The sequence below is a fragment of the Chroicocephalus ridibundus genome, chromosome 5 (genome assembly GCF_963924245.1).
Source record: "Chroicocephalus ridibundus chromosome 5, bChrRid1.1, whole genome shotgun sequence".
NCBI lineage: Eukaryota > Metazoa > Chordata > Aves > Charadriiformes > Laridae > Chroicocephalus > Chroicocephalus ridibundus.
The window spans coordinates 62,089,869-62,106,644 of record NC_086288.1 but is presented as its reverse complement, the minus strand read 5'-3'; the positions used below and the strand labels follow the sequence as shown (position 1 = coordinate 62,106,644).

The 16,776-nt window shown below is 42.8% G+C and overlaps 1 protein-coding gene across 4 annotated transcripts in view; it reads left to right on the top strand.

Moving 5' to 3' along the window:
* The first annotated feature begins 12,077 nt into the window (after positions 1-12,077).
* Positions 12,078-16,776, top strand: part of CCDC149 (coiled-coil domain containing 149) — a 55,159-nt gene continuing 50,460 nt past the window's right edge. For all 4 annotated transcript variants that reach the window (XM_063336120.1, XM_063336119.1, XM_063336118.1 and 1 more), the window contains exon 1: positions 12,078-12,233. In XM_063336120.1, coding sequence (XP_063192190.1) covers positions 12,186-12,233 — 48 coding nt within the window. In that variant the 5' untranslated portion in view covers positions 12,078-12,185. The remainder of the gene's footprint in view (positions 12,234-16,776) is intronic.

Below are 16,776 nucleotides of genomic sequence, written 5' to 3'. Positions count from 1 at the left end.
TCTGCTGTGGGAACACTTTCAGCCTGCCTTGGTGTTGTCCAAGTTGCTCCTGCACCCTTTGTAAGTTGTTCAGGTGCTGGTACTTCTACCTGTCAGGCTCTGCTTGGCTGCCTATTAGTCTTTGAAAGGACTACAGGGACAATCCACCATCATTAGCCCTCTTCCTCTGTTCTGTGCCTGTCCTTTATCCCTTGTGCTGCTTGGCGAGGAGGTGTTCCTCACTGAGCTGTTCTGCATTCTGCAGCTGCACACCTTCACCACTAACTGACCTGCTCCATGGGCTCGGATGTGCCATGCTTTGCATCACATGCCCGGACACATGTCTTGCCACTGTGAACAGAGGGTAGCTCAGCTCCCAGAACAGGAATGCAACACACCACCAGTATGTACGTCCTGTTGTATGAAGGCAAGAACCATCTTCTGGCTTTTTCCTAAGTAATAGCCTCCTTTTTTTTTTTTTCTCCCCCATTTTCTTTTTTTGGCTATTGAGATGGAAACAGTATTGTCTTTGTATGTAAAACTGTTCCCATTATACTATCAGACGGATATTCAATGCACTTGGCTTAGCCCAAGCCTATACCTTTTACATCCCTAGCTTTGTATGGCTGGTATTCATCTTGTTTGGTCAATTCTTGTGCTTTCCATCATTAGCTGGCATTTTTCAAAATCCTGCCTCAGATACCCAGCCCACCCTCGCAGGCAGTGGAGCGAACAGTCTGCAAGAGCCGTGGACCGATCTGCTGGACCCAGCTCTTGTGTATCGCCCAAAGGAAAGGCAGTGGTCCGACAGCACGCTGATGGATCCAGGTCTGTCACACACAGCCTCTGCTTACACTCCAGGCCGAGTGTGCTGCTCAGGCTGCTGACAGTAGTTGCGCTTTGGACTTATTTATCCTTGGCTTACATTACTAGAGGCTCGGAGAGGATGTGCTGTAGTGCCTCACAAGTGCTTTCTTCATGATGCTCTGCAATGGCCTCTGTTCAAGCTGCAAATGCACCTCTTGCCCAAAAGTAACTGCCAGAGTTATGCCAAAGACACCAGTCCTCACTCTGGCCTCGTCTGAGAACGAGCTGGGTGCCGTGGATGGGCCAGTGACAGATCTGAGGATTCAGGAGAGGAAACCCTCTCTGATCTAGGCTTTCGTAACCATGAACTAGTCCTTCAGTCAGGCCCTGGTGTGGAGAGCGTGGAAAGCTGCTCAAAGACAGACGCGCAAAATAAAATCAGAGAGAAAAAGGGCCCATGTAGAGCCAAAGGGCAGAAAGAGACCAAAATTAAAATACAAAGAGGAGGAAAAAGAGACAATGCAACAAAAATAGGGAAATTCAGAGTAGATTTATTGTAAAGAGGGGGGAAAAAGGGAAAGGGAAGCTGAAAGCTAGAAAATTACCCAGTAGTTTGGTAAAGGGCAGGTAGATGCATATTCTCAGGCTCTAATTGTCCCTTCAGTTAAACTTTTGTGCTTTTATTTACAGTTAAGAGAAAGAAGATGGACTTGTCACATAACGAGCTGCTATTTCAGGTCACAGTGACAATCTTAGATCTTGCAGCCCTAGGGATAATATTTTCTGTATTACTTGTGGAGTATCTCTACAGCACTCAATGCTGATGTAACCGTGCCCCAGCACGCAAAAACTTTTATAACTCCTGTCTCAAAAGGAAGGATTGAAACCTTGGCCTTTCTAACGTCAATGAAAAAACTCTATTTCACTTCAGTGTGAATTCAGGATTTCATCTCAAACATGGAGTTTGTTCAATACTGAGAGCTCTGTGAACTGAAGGTCACCACCAAAGCCAAATCTTGGGAGTTCAGGTGTTTTTTTCCCAGAAACTAATGTAAGTTGGCAGGAGTTTCTCCCATTCCTCCTAAGTAGAAAGGCTGTACAGGGTTAGTATAAAATAAGCTGCAATTCGTCTTACTTTGAAGAGGAATTCCTCTGTATGGTACAGCAGGGGCAGGTTTCACAAAGGTGATTAGAAAACAAGCGTTTGCACACAGGACTTTCAATGAGGACGTTATCTCCCTCTAATCCAATAATTCTCGCTTTTTTTCCTGGCTTGGGGTGTGCAGCGCTTTACAGGCAAACACAAGGCAAAACAGCCATGTGCTCTGAATAGCTTACATTCAAATTAGATTGACAACATAATGAAAGATGAATAATGTTATATTTGGAAGTCGTTGATAGAAATCATCCCCAGCTCGTATCTTGAGAGGATAGTAGGATGAGTGGTTATCTGTGCCTCTGCTGCTTCTTTCACAGTCATTTTCTTTTCTCAACTTGCCTGGCACTCTTCAAAAATAGCCTCTTTAAGATACGAAATTTATCTCTATTCTTCTAAAAAAATATCCTCCTAACTTTCTGGATGGACTCTTATAACGCTCAGATTATGTTTTAGAGTTGGTGTACTCAAATCCCCACTGATTTCCAGGATGGATCTTAAATCACACATTATATACCCTTATCCCCCAATACTCTGCTTGGGATTTACAGTTCCAGTTAAAGTTACATCTGTGAAGGAAGATGACATCTTGCTGCTCCCTATCCTTTTAAAATACCAAATCGATTTAAGGGCTTAACTTATTGTTATAGTTTATCCTGAACCTTCTGAATCAGTTCATTGAATTTTAGCTGTAGCTATATAAAATTCTATACAGTGAAATTATTTGGCCATACTGAGAACGGCTATGCCATGATCCATCAATGCCACTAACTGCCAGCAATAAAGAAATCCTCCTTTATTCTCCATTCATTCCAGTGAATTTCTAAAACTACTATTGAACACCAGGAGTATATTTTACTAGGTTTTAATTTTTTTCTCCTTCTTTTAAAGAACACATCAATTATATTTACCTGAAATGCACTTCATTGTTGAGTGGCTTCAGTAGCTGTCAAAAAGAGACACTGGGAAGACCCAACGAAATACAGACTTGTAAGACTGAGTGTAGTAGTGAGCAAGATAATGGAAACATTTATAAGGGAGAAGATTACAATTCAGTTAGAGATGTGATTTAGTAAAGGGAAAGCTGCATGGTTCTGTTAAAAGAAGATCATGTATGACAAATGTATTAGGGTCATTTCAATGCATTGCTGAATTGATAAAGATGAAATCGTTGACATAATTCATCCAGATTTCAGGAAAGTATTTGTTACAGACTGTACAGGAGATCGATTTACAAGGTCAGAAAGCTGAGCATAGGGGACAACTCTTGAAATGGAATACAAATTGGTTTAGGCACAAGAAACAGATGGTGTCAGTAAAATGAAACAATTCAGGGTGCGATGAGGTACGGATATGCTTGAATGCGAATACTGAATACCACATGATTCAGGTCCCAAATCATTTGTTGCGCTAGGAATGTGGACATAGGCAGGTCTTCACAGCTTTGGAATTAAAAGATTTGCAAACCTCTCTGGGGTGATTGATTGAAAACAACCATGAAAATGCAAATCATCGTGGAGAAAACCATGCAGTAAATGCACTTCTAAAGTCCTCTATGGACAGCAGAAAAATGCCTAAAATTCACAGGTGATTAACCACTTCTACCTGCTTTTTAACACCATCTGTGCACCTTGTTAAATACCAAATTGAAACAGATACATTTTCCTGGTGTGTCAGAATCTGCCCAACCACTAAAGTTGAGACAAATGACATTGTGCTGTTAGTGAAAGCCATGAACAGTGCAGAACTGGAGGGCTGGAGAGTGCAGAGTGCGCTCTCCGTCAGAAAAATGTCCAAAGAGATGCCTTAACCAGGCTTTGACTTCTTTGTTCTTACTATGTGGATTTTTTTATCTTTATTTTAGGAATAGACTGAGAACAGTCTAGAACTGAGAACAACTATGACTAAGCACAGCAAGCTCATAAGAGGGTCCTAAAAACTAGCAATGTTCCACCAAAGTCTCATTTTTTGCATACACAAATTGGCTGCCATCCTACTCAAACACGGAAACACCAAGGGGCCTCACTACTCAGTACACTCTGCTAGACAATAGTGTTATTGTTTCTTTCAAAGCAGAAGGGCCAGAGGTCTTAAAGTTTGGATGGGAATTAGGCTCCTTGTAGCATTTAAAGTTCCACCACGGGTCTCTACACATGTTCTAGCCCTAGAGTTTCTTAAACAGTGTGGTCCTCTTGGCTCCCACCTCCAGTGGTGAAAGCACTAGTTAATTTTATTTACCCCAGCCTTTAAATGTACACATTTCTGTAGAGCAAAGATGCTTCTACTTAACGAGAATCTTGATATAGAACCATAGAATCATTCAGGTTGGAAAGAACCTAAGATCATGGACTTCAATGGTAAACATAACACTGCCAACTCCAGCACTAAACCATGTCCCTATGCGCCATGTCTACACATCTTTTAAATACCTCCAGGGATGGTGACTCATCCACTTCCCTGGGCAGCCTGTTCCAATGCTTGGCAACCCTTTCAGTGAAGATACAAAACTTTAAAGTCCATGATGGAGAAAACCCTTTGCAGAGAAAATATTTCTGGCAAAACCATGTAGGGTATGAACTATTCAGCAGGGATCTGAATGTCTTTGGCGCCTTACCTCTGCATACAGCTAACCACACCAAATTGCTAGTACACGCCCTCAAAACCACTGCCTGTGCCTTGCTGGCAGGTTTCAGGAATCTCGCTTGCAGAGAAGGCAGATACAAAACAGATGGCTAAAGAAAGTACCATAGATACGCATGGCAGTAATTGAAATTAATTTTCATTCATTTCCATAAGCTTGGCTTAAAATAATGATTCAGAAGCTGGTTCATAATTTTCATTTGTCCCTACAAGCTGCCTCTGGAAGACAGGGCAAGGGCCAGGGAGAGTATCCACTTCAGCCTGTGATTTCTGCGCGCTGCTGAATTCAAGTCAGAGCCCTCAGCCCTTATTTTATCCAGTTTTATGGGGTTCTGCTTGGTACTGACTGTTTGGTGCCTCCACCACTTGTCAGAGTAAATAAATAAACATACCATCCACATATGACCTCTCACTAGGACCAGGAGATTATATTTTAAATTGATTCAGTGACCAACAAGCATGAAGAAAAAACCCTTTCTTGGTGAAAGAGTTTATTTTAAAAACAAACAGTTAGGAACTGAGAATAAAAAGAAAAAGCTATGAAATGCAAACGTAAAGCAAGCAGCAATTAATAAATTAAAGGTATAGATCTAATTTCAGTGGAATAATAATTTAATAGGATCATAATCTCATCAGTAAAATTGTCACCAATACAAGAAAGCAGCAGGGGCAAAGAAAAGAGATGGTCACCCCAGAACAGCATCTACTCCAATGGCTCCTATGATAGATGCATTATGTTGTTTGATTTCTTTCCATTTGATTCAAACCTGAAGCGTAGAAATAGATCTCTCAGTTTCTTCTGTTAAAGCTGTTGCACTTTTATAATGAAGTATTTATGTGAAGAGCGGGAGGCTATATCCCACCAGTCGTGGCTTTATCTGGGATGTAGAAACTCAAGCTTCAGCTCCTCGATCCAATTAACATTTAACTGCTTTTAACAACTGGAGAAGCTTCCACGGAGATAAAAGAATGCTCACCAAACTTCTCTTAGAAGAGACTGAGGTTGAAGTCCCAAAGATCTGCACAATTTGAATGTAAAACAGGCAAACTTCGGCTCAGTGTCTCTGTATGGTGCCATTGCCCAGTCTAAGGCATGCAGTCAGGGTTTGATGAGAAATTTCCTCATTAATCCAGAAAAACTGCATACCAAAGCATATACATTTTGGTTTTTTCCAGATAGACAGTTTCAAATGGAAAATTATTTTGCTGTGATGTTCTCAACAAGTTTTGTTTAAATTTAATTTTTGTGCTTTTAGTCAGTGAGCTTTCTTTTGTTATTCCCTCTACATTGACTGGGAAGCACAGGATCAGGCTGGTTGTCCTTCATGTTCCCCACCTCATTCTTTGCTTACAGTCTGTCGAGTATTGACCACATATGTAAAGTGATGGTCTTTGTGCCGAAGAGTCCGGTGTGGTCACAGCAATAAATGTCTTTGCAATGGTCAGACAGCTTTCAGGGATTTGATATATCCCACCAGTTGAAAAATGAACTTGCAAGTCTGAAAAGCCACTCATATGTCAGATCTGATGACAGTACTAGGTCACTCTTCAATTTCATAGTAGCAGAAGGTAGTTTGAATTCCCCACCTGGATTTCTTAGTAAAACGAACTATTTCTTATATTTTCCTAACACACTCAGAGGAACATAAAATGCAGTACACGTTTCCTTAGTACCCGTCAGTTGTGCCTGTCTGAGTCACTTGACAAAATATTTTCTCTGATCTTATATTGCATTTTAGTTACATCAATAGCACTATATTTTAAGGGAAATAATAATAAGGCAGGAGGAGGGCAGTGAGAGACTTTCCAGTCTCTCTTGAGAGACTGTCTTGACAGGAGGAGTTTGATGCCTCTGGGAAAACAGAATTCATTTACACTAACTCTATATTCAATCGTAATGACAAGGCCTTAAAACAGGCTCTGAGATTTTGTACTTTTTTTCTTTACTGCTGTCTAGTTCCTACTGATTTGTCCTTATTCTTATGGTGAGGGGAAGAAGAGCCATGAATTCTTCTGGTGAACATAAAATAACTTATTGACAATCCCGACACAGTTATCTACTGTTGCTAGCAGAGACAACATGCCAAACTTTTCCAATACATCCTAGATCAAACCAACTAATTTTACCAATGCTCTTAAAGAAGTTAGAGCCTTCTTGGCCGAGTTGGATTTGAACTCCCCCCAGCATCTTCCAGAGTCTCTTCTACAGTTTTGGGGGACTTCACTGAAGTCCATGCTTGGTGTCAGGCTGAGTACGCCCACACAAGAGTGTGATTGAACTGAGCAGTTCTGTATAATGGGTGTTTACCAGGAATATCTAAGGGCTGGTGACCTGCTCAAACACCTGTGCCACCCTACCCATTTTCTGAGCACTTCAGCCATAGCTAGCTAGGAAGCACCCAAACAGCTATTTTCCGATGAAACCTTCCATATTACCTGACACTAAAGATTTCTCTAGACAGAAGCGTGCCTAAGAGGTAGATGCTGCAACACCACAGGGCCTTGGAGAAACCAGCCTTTAAAACAAAATTGCTGAAAGCACTTACATATGAAGTTAGACATACTATAATACTCCTCAAAAATCTATACAACAGGCTACTATTGACTTTGGATTCTCAATTACTCAGAAAACCCCAGAGTTAGGATTGTTCTCTTGCTTATATGTGCTCATTAATTTTCAAAATCAGTTTGTTTTCAAACTTGCAGTCTCTCCTCTGCCCTCCCACCTCACAGCTTTTCCTTCAATTCTTTCCATGAGCATCCCACCCGCTACCTGCACTCCTTCCTCTTGGCTGCTGCTTTGCATAGTTCTTCCCTTCCCTCCTTTGGCCAGACCTCACCTCCTAGCTCCTTGCTAGACCTGGCTTGTGAGATGACAGTCAGTTCCTGTCTCTTCCCTCTAATTCTCTTTTTACCACTCTCTCTAGGGGAGAGACCTCCTCTACTTTGAACGCCAGTATCCAGTCGCACCAGCTAACAGTCATACAATAGCTTTAAAAAAGAAAAGAAAAAGAAAATAAAGACTGTCTCCAATTTTAATGTTACATGGAGCATCTAATACACAAAGGAATACAATACATTGAAGGTCCAAAACTGCTGAAGAGGAAAAAAGAAACACCATCACTTTAAAGATCTTTGTTGTTTGCCTAAGATGTGTCCTTCACGGACTTGACTGGGCACAAAAGGATTCAACACAAATGAATAACTGCTAAACTGCTTCTGATCTGCAGATCATATTGTCCTGCTGACAGATCATGCATGTGAAGTAGAAGAGCTGATACAGGATAGTGAAACCAGCAATGAACCTGAGAAAATTGAGAAGGCGCAGCTGGAATATAAATGGACAAAAAGCAGCCTCTGACAAGGAAAGGCAAAAGCAAAGGAAAGAAAACAAACAGGGGAACAGATAAACGCTGAAAGTAATGGTACCCCCCACAAACATAGGATGCTTCCAACAAGATGTGTGCATAAGGGTTTGAGCGTGTATTTATCTACCATCAGATTAGCAAGAGCATGAACTAAAATAATGCTGATATAAATTAACAAAGGTACTAAAGTGGATGTTTTATCTATGATAGGTTGTATCCTCATTCAGAGGTATTTAAACCCTGATTAAATGGAACCCTGAAACATCTGTGGAGAGTCAGATTGAATCATCCTTCAGGGGACAAGCACTACATGTTTTCATTACATTTCAATTATGTAGCCTGTCCAGGTCTTAAGGATTTACACTGTTTTTTTAATCATATATTTCTTTAGAGTTGGACATGGATGTAATGATGATGTTAGTGCAGTAGACAAATGTTGACAAAAATAAGCAGCAAAATTTGAAGCGATCCACTCATTGGCTTACCTACAGATAAAAAAAATGGGTTGTTTTCTTTCTTAATGTCTGACAAAGACAATGATTTCTGAAAGCTGTGTTTTAGAACTGCTGATTAAATCTCCTGCAAGTGAAAACTGTTGGTTAAATCTCCTACGTATGTTTAACTGAACAGTTGCATCAAGGTGCCACAGTAGCTTGGATCTGATTCTGAATGTGTAATTTGTCCAGGCCAAAAAAAGTTTTTTTTTAGGAAGTCTGGAGCCTTCTTAATGAAATGTGGAAAATGCTTAGAGAAGTGGAGGGTAATCTGGTGAAAAGACAGATGAACTCAAGATACTGAGGGAAAGACTGATCACAAAGCAGAATTGCAGAGAAGGAAGATGAAACACTAGAAGCAGGTAAGTTTATCTAGTGAATGTATAGAGGAAGAAAGCAAAGAAGACAACGGATCTAGAGAAAAAGACAATGGGATGGTAGCTGGAGTGGAAGGCTGAGAGATGATTTTTTTTCTCAGACGTTCAATGCCAACACTGTATTCTTCTGATGTTGGCAAGGTAACAGTGCAAAAGCAGTCACCGCAGCAGGTAGGAGATGCATCAAGACACCTTGTTAGTTTTGCAATTAAAACAGCGGATCAGTACTCCTGAAACCTGCAGTTTTGCTTCATGGTTATGTTTGAAACTTCGGTTTTCTTGGGCAAGGCAATTACTTCTCTCTTCGGTTTCCTATTTATAAGCGAGGGGTGATAGTACTTCTTTTCTATCACCTCCTTCTTGTCTGTCTGAGCTAAGGCAGGAGCCGTATCTCGATACATGTCTGCCTGGAGGCTGGCAGAGTAACCTGGTCCCAGGCAGGACCGTTACATAGGAGTGTCACAGCAACCACTGGTGAGGGAGGCAGAGAGGATCAGGAAAACTGAAGAAGCTGCCAAAAGGCTTGATACCAGGGACTAAAAGTGATTACTTAAAAATACATATTTGGATTCTTTTATTTCTTTTCTGATCCTATCAAGTGTACTCAAGGCACATTTCAGCTTATTTTTTATTTATTCCCTTGAATCTTTCTTTTACTTCAAAAGAAAGTGGTTATTCTCATCCAAGAGCTTGGGCTTTCTGAAAAACACCAGCTCTCATCAGACTTTTGATAAAATCATAAGAGCTAGAAACATTGAGAGTTTTTTTGTTTTAATAACCTCTCTTTCATGAATATTTACTTCTCATTTGAATAATTATCAACAATAAATATTAAAACCTTATGTTTGTGGGGCGTGCGAGCAGCTTTGGGATTAAAATGAGTGACATCCTGAAAAAATGAGGGCTATTAGGGGGTTATCTTTCTTACAAGCAGAGCTCTTTCTGCAAGAGCATTCTAAGTCTGGAGTACTACAAGACCAAGAAAATGAAGGAGAGAAAGATGCAGAAGTGGGAAAAAGATTCTGTTTGGTTCACCTATACTAGCAGTTATATGGCTTTAACTATTAAAAATACTGTGAAAATGATAGAGTTTCTAATATAGTTTTCTTGTTAATTTCATTTTCATTATTTGCTATTTGCCCGTGCAAACAAGATGCTGTTTTCAGCAATGGTTTGCCAAGAAGCCTGTGAGGATATGCAGGATTGTGATATATCACACCCATGACAACATAAACCATAGAAAAATATGACCAAAGACGAAAGACAAATGTACCCTCTAGAGCACTAAAGTTACAGAATGCCTAGAGTTGAGGAACAGCTAATTTTGGAAAAATAGGCTATAATTTGGAGAAAATGTCTAAGTTTGATTTATAATTTGCAGGTAAAATGTATGAACTCGGTATTTATCAAACTAAAGTTCCATGCTAAAGCTAGCTGCTCTCCTGGACGTTTTTATATGGAGATAACCACAGGTATTTATTAAACTTGATAATGTTACATTCAAAGAGAGCTCCTGCTCGGTTTATATGTGCCCTGTGTTTCTTCCCATATAAGCCATAAATTAAGCACCCTGAACAGAAATATTGTCAGTGGCAAGGCTGAGGCATGATCTGCTCGAAGGGACGTGAAGTTGTCAAAGGAGGATCTCTCAGCCATTCTAGAGAACAGAAGGACTCTGTCTAGGTGCCAAACCACAAACAAATCTTAACAATGGGGAAATTGTGGTAAGGAATGAGACACGCATATTTTATTATGTTGTCTTGCACTGCTTGTTGTGTTATTTAAAACAAAAAGTAATTGTGGCTTAAACTGCCCTAATATTCCATGCAATTACTTGGACTTTGCCTGGAAAACATATGTCCTGGGAGCACTTGCCACATTAGGAGCATAACAAAGATTGCACGTGATGTGCCTCAAGGTAGACCTGGTCCGTGGGGACATACCATGCAGTGGCTGTGGCCACAGGGCTGTGGAGGGTGCATCTGAGCCATGGAGGTATCTGGAAGGGTTTGGAGTGTCACGTGGGTAGTGTGCTTGGGTTTCAGTGCTGACGGAGGAGTCTGCACTAGCAGGGAGAAAAAGAACTCAGACCAAGTCCTGGGTCATTGCATTATTTACACCTCCATGAACTGAATGACAGTAGAGATCTGTGCCCAAAGTTAGCAATGTTCCAGTATCACGTTTTGAGAAGATGGTTTTCTACCTCCTTGTCCTCCTGCTGTGTCTTACTTTACACATACAATGTGATTGTGTACCTAATTCACAGGGGTTTTGTTACATATAAACAATATCTATGGTTGATGAAAAATTGGACATGAGCTGACAATGTACGCTCGCTGCCCAGAAGGCCAACCGTATCCTGGGCTCCATCAAAAGAAGTGTGGCCAGCAGGTTGAGGGAGATGATTCTGCCCCTCTACTCTGCCACCTGGAGTACTGTGTCCAGCTCTGGAGCCCTCTGCACTGGAAAGGCATGGACCTGTTGGAGCGTGTCCAGAGGAGGGCCACAAAAATGACCAGAGGGCTGGAGCGCCTCTCCTGTGAGGACAGGCTGAGAGAGTTGGGGTTGTTCAGCCTGGAGAAGAGAAGACTCCGGGGAGACCTTATTGCAGCCTTTCAATATATAAAAGGGGCCTACAAGAAAGATGGGAGAGACTTTTTACAAGGCCTGTAGGGACAAGGAGAAACAGTTTTAAACTGGAAAAGGGTAAATTTAGACTGGACTTAAGGCAAAAAATTTTTATGGTGAGGGTGAGATGCTGGAACAGGTTGCCCAGTTGGATGCCCCATCCCTGGAAGTGTTCAACACCAGGCTGGATGGGGCTTTGAGCAACCTGGTCCAGTGGGAGGTGTCCCTGGGTTAGAACTAGGTGATCTTTAAGGTCCCTTCCAACCCAAACCATTCTGGGATTCTATATAGAAGTCTGTATTGCAGTACAGATGCAATACCCTGATGCCCGTCCCCTCATTGACGGCTCTAGCAGTATGTCTGGCTGTTCAGTGGCTGTGGTGACAGACCCCAGGGGTTCTTTGGGATGACCACGTAAGGAGAGGAAGACCGTTCTCTGGCCAACACACCTAGACACCTCTGCAGGGCCCTGGGCAGGCGCCCTCCCGCCCGGCCACCGCGGCCCTGCCCGCAAACTTCGCCGCGTGGAGGCTGCTGGGGCCCGGCAGAGGCGCCCTAGGCCGCGGGCCGTGACCCGCCGCCCCGGGCCCGGCTCCGGCAGGCCCGTGCCCAGGACGCCGCTGGGCGGCCGCCGCCGGGCGGCAAGAGGCGGCCGCAGGCCCCGCCTCTCCCCGCAGGCTCCTCGGCGGAAGGCCGGGGCGGGCGGAGCCGCTCTCCGTCGCGGCCCGCCGGAGCCATGAGCTCCCACCGCAGCGAGAGCGACTGGCAGGGGCTGGTGAGCGAGGTGAGGCGGCGAAGCCGGGGGCAGGCGCCGGGCCGGGGCGCCCAGCCTCCCGCGGCGCGGCCTGGACGCCGGGCACCGGCCCTCCCAGGGCCGCCGGGGCAGAGGGACGGGCGGGGGTGGGGGCGGTCCCCTGCTGCCGCCGCGCCGGGGCGAGGGGCACAGCCGGCGGGAGGGGACCCCGGCCCGGGGCCGACAGAGGCCCCGACCTCCGCGGCTGGGGCGGCGGCAGGGGGGCATCGAAGTATCGGCTGGCGAGGCTGAGCTGTGCGGCGCCGACCCCCTGCACGGCCGCTAAATAGCAGGGACGAGTGCCTGCGAGCCTCTGGCCTCCATCAACCGCCCTGTGGCCGCCGTTAGTTTCCGGTGGCCGGGGACTCGCCCGCGGCCGTGGCCCCCGGGCCCTGGCCCCGCTGCCGGCTGTGAGGGCGGGCAGGCGGCGGGGGACAGCCCTGCCCCGGCGGGTCCCCTCCTCAGGCACAGGCTTTGTGTTCTTTCCTCACTGCAGTCACGAGTGAAAGGGGTTTGACACCCACGGTGTCCTGAGTGCAGTCTGGTAATAGGGTAGGGGGACCATGAGCTTCAACAGGTAGAGGGAGGATTTTCAGTAGGCAAGAGCAGAAAATTTTATTACCTTCTACGACCACATTAAAAGATCCACAGCATTTACAGGTACGCATTTCCCTGTAACGACTTGAGGTCAGTGTTCTTTAAAGGAATATCATCAAAGTTGAGGCTGTTTAACAGGTAAAGCCATAAAGTTTGAAGTAGGTTGGAATGACGATTTTTACATTGCATTCTTGAGTTGCATTAATTTTGCATAACTATAAAAATAGTATTTCTATGTTTACAGCCCGCAAACAAAACTTCTGTGCAAATGGCATGGGCCTAGATCAACCTGACCGAGTCTTCTGCCCTGAAGTATGATTCACACTGGTGAAATCCTCTGATTTCAGGAGGGCTTTGCCTCCATTATATTAAGTGAGCGTGGCTTGAAGCCCTGACCTGTCAAAAAGATGCATGAATTCAGGGTCCTGAACTTGTCACTTCTCCCAGTGATTTCAGTGGGAGTTTGTGTGGGCCTAGATCGGTGCTAGTACAGTACGTCCAGAATTGGAGTCTACCTGTGCGCAGAGTGCTTGCAAGCACACAAACTAATCCAGAAGAAAGTGAAAAGTATGCTTTCAGGAGCATCCTGCTTGTGCGGCGTTGCATCTGATATCTCGTTTCCCAAATGGAGTTTTATTTGGGGGCAGGGGTGGTGTCACATGGCGGGGAAGGGTAAGAGAGAGAAACAATTCACGAGGTGTGTTCAAAGGAAATGTCCCTATTTTTGGCTTTTAAAACTTATCTAGAATTGCTTTGGAACTTTTTTACTTTTGATATGATTTTACCTGGAAACTCAATCCTGAAATAGAACACTTATTTCTGGTTTAGGGGCTTCTTGATTGTAGTGAAGTTTAATGACTGTGCTAAGCTACATTCTTGCAAATACTTAGGTATACATATAATTTTATTTTTTTTCAGGAACTATTAGGAGCCTAGTGATTTATATTCCATTTTTCCTTCCTTCCTTTCTGTTCCCACAGCAGGCTTGCAGCCTGTTTTTCTGTATGAAGTCTGTAGCACATGCTGTCAGGGTATAGACTTCCCCCTTTTGCCTTCCCCTTCCTTTGGCTATTGTGATTAACTTTGTGCGATTTACCCATTAACTCCAACATCCTAATGGGTCTGTGAGAAAGTGGCTCTAACTTCTGAGGTAACTTGTAATAATTTTTTCCAGTTTCCTGTATCCCTTAGTGGTACAGAACTTCTCCAGGCCTCTTAGCTTCAGTGCTAGGTAATTTAAGTTTTGTTCCCTACACATTTCGTAGGTACTTTGAAGTGCTTTCAAAATGTGAGATAACACAGGCAATAAAAGACATGGTAGCTCTAAACAAACACTTTCACATTGCTGATGCTGGGCAGTTAAAATATAGAATGGAGTTCAAAATCTTGGTATAAAAGACCAGAAGCTGATGGGCTCAGATCCATGGTCACATCCTTTTTCATTTCCACAGTCTCAGTCCTCCAAATTTGAAAGACAGAAGTAATTGAAATACTCATCAAAGCAAATGTAATATTTTTAAAAGTCTGATATTTTTAAAAGTCTGGTAGGATGTATTTTTGGTCCTTATATATATACATACACAAACATTTGTGGACACAGACCTTTTTGTAGTTTGGTTTTTCATTCTTCATTAGATAAAAAGAATGCTTGTGTTTTTTTAGGTGTGTTCCAGTCTCTTTCTGTGTTTACTCTTTTTTTTCCCTTTTTACTTGTGTTCCATTTCAGTGCCTTTTCCCTGTACTCTTTCACACATCTTTCTCTGCTTTTATTATGCTCATCACTAACTTCTTTCTTGTTCTTTTGCCTCCATGTTTGTGTATTTTTCCACTTTAGAGCCACATGCGTTTGGGGCCTAGTGTGCACCTGGTACTCTGAACAATCTTTGCACCATGTGTACCTTGAACATTCTTTAAGCTAATTCTAAATAGAATGACGTAGGAAGGAATACTGGGACAAAGCCAACTTAGCAAACACTGAAGGAGCAGAAAGAGTCATTATTTCCACTGATAATCTTACCAACTGAATACAAAAGAACAAGCTTCAGGAGTGAGAATCCACATAAATTTTGCCCGTTCTTAAGCTGAGTTCAAGTATTGACAATGGATGAATACATATATAAAAAGTAAAGTACTCTATTGGGTTAACACAGAATTTTTTCTTGGAGTCTGGGTTTTTGTCTTAACATTTACCTCACTGAATGACCCATGTTTAGGGTATTTAAAAGCCTGTGTAAAGCTGTAGGATGAAGACCTGGTCAATAACTGCTTGTTTGACACAAGTGAAACTGAACCATAGCATGAACTTTCTTGCTGGCTGGACTGAGATGGTGGCCTAAGTCTTCCAGAAACAAATGATCTTCATAAATCTCAAAATACTATCCCAAGAGTATGGCCTATTCCTTTGAACAAGCTTTTGAATGTCTTTTATTAAAAAAAAAAAGAAAAATCCTTGCTGTAAACAAAATACGTTTCCCACCTGCAAGAGGATGTAAAGAGGAAAGTGTGACAGTTATTAGTTGCTTTGCAGCGTGCCCTGCTAGAAAGCAATCACGGAAAGGTGGTTATACAGTACTCTTCACTCAAGAGAATAGAATTCTTGAAAATCATTTTCATCACCAGGGTCTTGGTTGCAGAGTTTTGTTTGTTTGATTCTAAGTGTTTTTAAATGTCTGTACTTATTTCTCAGCCTGACGACAGTGTTTATGGGTATGCTACGCTGTTGACTTACACAAACTCATGTGAGTCAGCTGAGTTAGTGGCTCCGTTTTCCTGTCTTGATAAGGGAGATGAAAAATAACTAAATCTCATGAATACAAATTAAAACCACAATATATGAACTTTGTTCAAGGGTAGTTGGGGGCTGCTTTTTGAAAGGCTGTAGAAGCTTCCAACCATGTTCTGCTGTGGAGAAGGGTGTGATTTCACTTTTTGCCTGAATCCCGTGTAATCTGTCTTGGAATCATTTGATCTGAGGACGGATGACAGAATCAGGGATGGAGAAAGTAGTAGGTGGTAGCATGATTTTGGGGCGGTGGGATGAGTTGAACAGTACTGGACATCATGTGTGATAGGGAAAGAACACTTTTATGTAATCTGCAGTACCACCTCTGTCCTTGCTTTAGAGAGCTGACTTCTACAAGTTCAGCCTCCTTTCTGCTGCAGTCAGCGAGTGTGCTTCCATTCACTTCATTGAGAGTTGGCACCAGTCCTAATTTAATACTGCTTGGAGAACGTGTACTTTTGATGGTGTTTTCCAATGGAAGCAAGAAAGGTTTCCTAGGAAACCCATAAGACTAGAGTGGTTGTCCTCTGTCCTTTCTGCTAGCTTCTCCCTCGGATTTGCCAACTTATTAAATCCAATGTCAAAACGCTTCTCTTTTCCTTGTCACCTCCCACACATTAGAACATTTACTCTGTGCTATTTACAGCTACTCATATGTGACTGAGCCTCCTAAAATTAGTTTGAAGAAATTTAGTCTCCATTTAATTTGTCATTCTCAAGAGGCTATTTCTTGATTATTAACTGTGTATGGTCTTCGGCAATACAGAAGGAAGTGATATGCTTGTGCTCTTGAGCTCCCTTGCCTAGGAACTGCCAACCTAACACTTGGAGAAAGAGTTTTGGGGAATTATTTATCGAACGTGTGACTATTGAGCGGTAGTTCTAGTTGAAATAGCTAAATGTTCCAGACATGAATTCTGAATAAGAGTGAGAAACCTAACCTGCTTGTAGTTGGCAGAGCATACCCTTCCCATTAGTTGCACAATCTTTTTTTTACGTGGACAAGAGAGAAGAGGAAGGAAAATTAGTGAGATTTTCATGTTTATAATAATCTCTCTAACTTTCTGTTATGTTGCCTTTTCAAACAGGATATGAAACGTAATTCACCAAACCTACATGAGGGGACCTGACAGGCTTTGAAGCCACTAATTTCAG